The sequence below is a fragment of the Hibiscus syriacus genome, unplaced genomic scaffold, assembly GCF_006381635.1.
Source record: "Hibiscus syriacus cultivar Baekdansim isolate YM2019G1 unplaced genomic scaffold, ASM638163v2 tig00116997_pilon, whole genome shotgun sequence".
In the NCBI taxonomy this organism is placed as follows: domain Eukaryota; kingdom Viridiplantae; phylum Streptophyta; class Magnoliopsida; order Malvales; family Malvaceae; genus Hibiscus; species Hibiscus syriacus.
This window is the reverse complement of record NW_024063513.1, coordinates 4,732,688-4,736,239: the sequence shown is the minus strand read 5'-3', so window position 1 is coordinate 4,736,239 and position 3,552 is coordinate 4,732,688. Positions and strand designations below refer to the sequence as shown.

The 3,552-nt window shown below is 36.8% G+C and overlaps 1 protein-coding gene across 1 annotated transcript; it reads left to right on the top strand.

Annotated features, from left to right (window-relative positions):
• Window positions 1–552: 552 nt before the first annotated feature.
• LOC120194114 (GDSL esterase/lipase APG-like) lies at window positions 553–2,160 on the top strand. Its single transcript, XM_039196509.1, has 5 exons — window positions 553–838; window positions 917–1,047; window positions 1,146–1,379; window positions 1,463–1,718; window positions 1,788–2,160. Exons 1-5 carry the CDS (start codon window positions 580–582, stop codon window positions 1,979–1,981), a joined length of 1,074 nt encoding a protein of 357 aa, XP_039052440.1. The 5' UTR covers window positions 553–579; the 3' UTR covers window positions 1,982–2,160.
• The last annotated feature ends 1,392 nt before the right edge of the window (window positions 2,161–3,552 follow it).

The window sequence follows — 3,552 nt, the reverse complement described above, 5'->3', positions numbered from 1 at the left end:
TCTAGTGACTATTTTGTAACTTTTGATAGTTGAGGAATTCAATAAAGTAACACTCTATAGTTAAAGAATCATTTTGTAAATTTTAATAGTCGAAGTATTTAATAAAATAATATCTTATAGTCAGGGATTATTGGTGTTTTTACCCTAGAATTTAAAGTTGAGAAATTTGACATGATGCTAAGTAATAGTAGTAATACGGACGCATAAGAAACAAAGTTTCTTGAGCGATTGGCCAATAACTCCTGCACTTGCAGTTTTCTCCTTGGTTCCAAGCCAAAACAGCCCTCTGTATTATCATCCAACTACCATGATTTGTTTTGGTTAGGTGTAAATAAAACTTCATAAATGTAATCTTCTGCATAGCCATTCAGAGAGGAGAACCCTAAATGAGAATAAAAAATCTGAGACCTACTATAGGAAATTGGTTTAAAATATTCATTTGAACTACTCTCAATATTGGGTCTTCTCAACCGCCATCCTCCTCCTTCAAGACCAACTCCTCTTGCGATTGTCGTTCAGCTTATAAGGGCCAACTTGGTGCTCAAAGCTTCAATGAAGTAATCTCCCTGGTAAACAAAAATGTATGCTTATTGTTATTGCAGAAAGGTACTTCTGTTTTTTATGTTCGCATTTGCATCAATAAGCAGAGGGTATGCACAAGAATCAACCACTCTTGTCCCTGCAATCATGACGTTCGGTGACTCCGTGGTGGATGTCGGCAACAATGACTATCTTCCCACCATCTTCAAGGCTAATTACCCTCCTTACGGACGGGACTTCGCCGACCACAAGCCGACTGGGAGGTTTTGCAATGGAAAATTAGTCACTGACATCACTGGTAAGTAGTAAGCAATGCACTAAAGTTTGGATTTTGAATTGGTATGTTCCAAAGTTTTACTGAAATTTCTTCTTGCAGCTGAAACTCTGGGGTTTACAACTTATCCACCGGCATACCTTAGCCCGGAAGCATCAGGGAAGAACCTTCTTATTGGAGCCAATTTTGCTTCAGCTGGCTCTGGCTATGATGACAAAGCTGCCATGACGAATGTAACATGTTTAACCCTATAGTCTGAAAACCGAATCTCAACATCGAATTGCCATATAGTATATAACTATGAAGTTTCTGGTTTCATGTGTGTTTGCAGCATGCTATCACATTGACCCAGCAAGTAGAGTATTTCAAGGAATACCAAGAAAAACTAGCAAAGGTAGCTGGCAGTAGCAAATCGGTCTCCATTATCAAGGATGCACTCTATGTGTTGAGTGCCGGAAGCGGCGACTACCTCCAGAACTACTATGTCAACCCATTGCTTAACCATGCCTATACTCCGGACCAGTATGGCTCATTCCTCATCGACGCCTTCACAAGCTTCGTCAAGGTACCAATCCATACGTAAACTATTAAAATGGGCATTGTTTATTTGGTCAGTTTCAATCGCTGAATCATATGATTGACAAACAGAACATGTATGGGTTGGGAGCTAGGAAAATTGGGGCCACCTCTCTTCCGCCGTTGGGTTGCGTTCCCTTAGCAAGAACATTGTTTGGATACCACGAGAAAGGATGCATCTCTAGGTTCAATACCGATGCTCAAAATTTCAACAAGAAGCTCAACTCCGCAGCAGCCTATCTCCAGAAACAGCATCCTGATCTTAAGATTGTTGTTTTCGACATCTTCAAGGCACTTTATGACATCGTTAAATCTCCTTCAAACTATGGTAAGGAGCTTAAAAATCATTTTAAATGTTGAAAGGATTTGGAGATGAATTTGGAGTGTGTTTGGGCAGGTTTTGTTGAAGCAGACAAAGGGTGTTGTGGAACAGGGACTGTAGAGACGACCGAGTTCTTGTGCAATCCGCACACACCGGGGACATGTTCCAATGCCACTCAGTATGTGTTTTGGGACAGCGTCCATCCGTCTCAGGCCGCTAATCAAGTCCTTGCTGATGCTTTGATTGTTCAAGGCATCTCCCTCCTTTGATTCAATTCTGCCTTTGGGACAAATTATTGTTTAAGAATTTGAGACAATGTTCTACATGCCTCTTGAGGATAATAATATTTAAATTTTATAATTTATATAAAATATATTCCATTATTTTGAGTAATGTGTTGTATGTTTCAATGTTATTAATTCTAAGGGAAATGTTATATGCGCCTCTTCACTTTCTAACATTATGAATGGTCTTATTTCATTGTTTTATTTGCTTTAAACCAGCGGATGTTATTTTGAGGACAAGGATCAAAAAGGACGGTTATATTCTTAAAAAAGAAGTTCTAATTTAATATTATGTATACAATTCATTATGTTATGTGTTTTTGGATATCATACTATAATTATGGTGATTAATGAGTTTAGCAGTTCGTGAACTGCTCGAACTAGATTTGATCAAAATTCAGTAAATGTTCGATTCGAGTTGACTCGATTCGAATTCGAGCTCGACTCAAGACCCTAATCAGTTGAGCTGAGCAAGATCCAACTCGACTCGATAAGTTCGCGGACAGTTTGTTAAACTATTAATCAATAATTAATTTATAACACCTAAAAATCAAACCCTGATTGCCCTACCAAAAATTTTGGTGAGCCTAAGTGTTAAACGAGCAACGAATCGAGCAAAATTTTTTTTTAATAAGCACAAGTCGAACAATTCCAACTCGCGATCGACTCCTTCGATAAACACCTCTTACTATAATTATACACATATATATAGCATCATTTTACTCGTCAAATAAACATTTTCTCAAAATAAATAAATATAGAAATAAGAATAGTATAGTGAATAAAAGGGTCGATCCGCAGAGACTTAGAAATTCCTGATGTAGAATTGTGTCGATTTTGATCTAGGCAATTGTAACAAAAAGTAAATAAAAGGGGATTGGTGGAATAAGAGTGGAAGGAAATAAAATAAATGAAAGTAATAAATAAAATTTGAAAACAATTATGAGAAAACAACCTCGAGTTAGCTTTGCTTCAATTCCATTTGATCATTAAAATAGATTTTACTCCGAGATTCATGCCGATTACAGTCTACAAGGCTCAACTCTTGTAACTCGTTTTTCTCTTTAGTAACTGATCTTCCCAAGTCACTCTACGAAATTCAGTCCTTAAATGGATTAATCATTACTATTGTCGTTAGAACAAATCATATTAAGTTTTGGAAAAGCCCGGCTCGGATTATATTGTCTCGCTGAGAATTGAATCCGATCTCAATTTCCCTTAGTAGATCGCCGCTAAGTGTGTTCCTAGGAAGTCGAACTAACTACCAGTCGATTCTTCCTCCCAACTTTAAATCAGAATAGCACCCAGACAAACGTCGACTCTTTGATTTGAAAACGATTTTATTTTTAAAAGTGAGGTCGATTGCCAAACTAATTTTTCAGAAAACTAAAAATGTAACCTAAAGGCATTAAGTGCTTTTTTCTATTCTCACATTTGGAATTGAATAATTGCTAGCTCTTGGCTAAATAAGAAAATTAGCTAAGTATGATAGAAATCATACTTAGCATATTTTATGAAAACAATAAAAAGCATAAAGTAAAAGAATGTGAAAGTGA

Excerpts from the sequence above, each read along its gene's own strand:
- LOC120194114 (XM_039196509.1), top strand. The coding sequence starts at position 580 with ATGTATGCTTATTGTTATTGCAGAAAGGTACTTCTGTTTTTTATGTTC. Across the intron at positions 1,380-1,462 it reads CCTTCACAAGCTTCGTCAAG|AACATGTATGGGTTGGGAGC; the intron begins GTACCAATCCAT and ends ATTGACAAACAG. Across the intron at positions 1,719-1,787 it reads TAAATCTCCTTCAAACTATG|GTTTTGTTGAAGCAGACAAA; the intron begins GTAAGGAGCTTA and ends GTGTTTGGGCAG.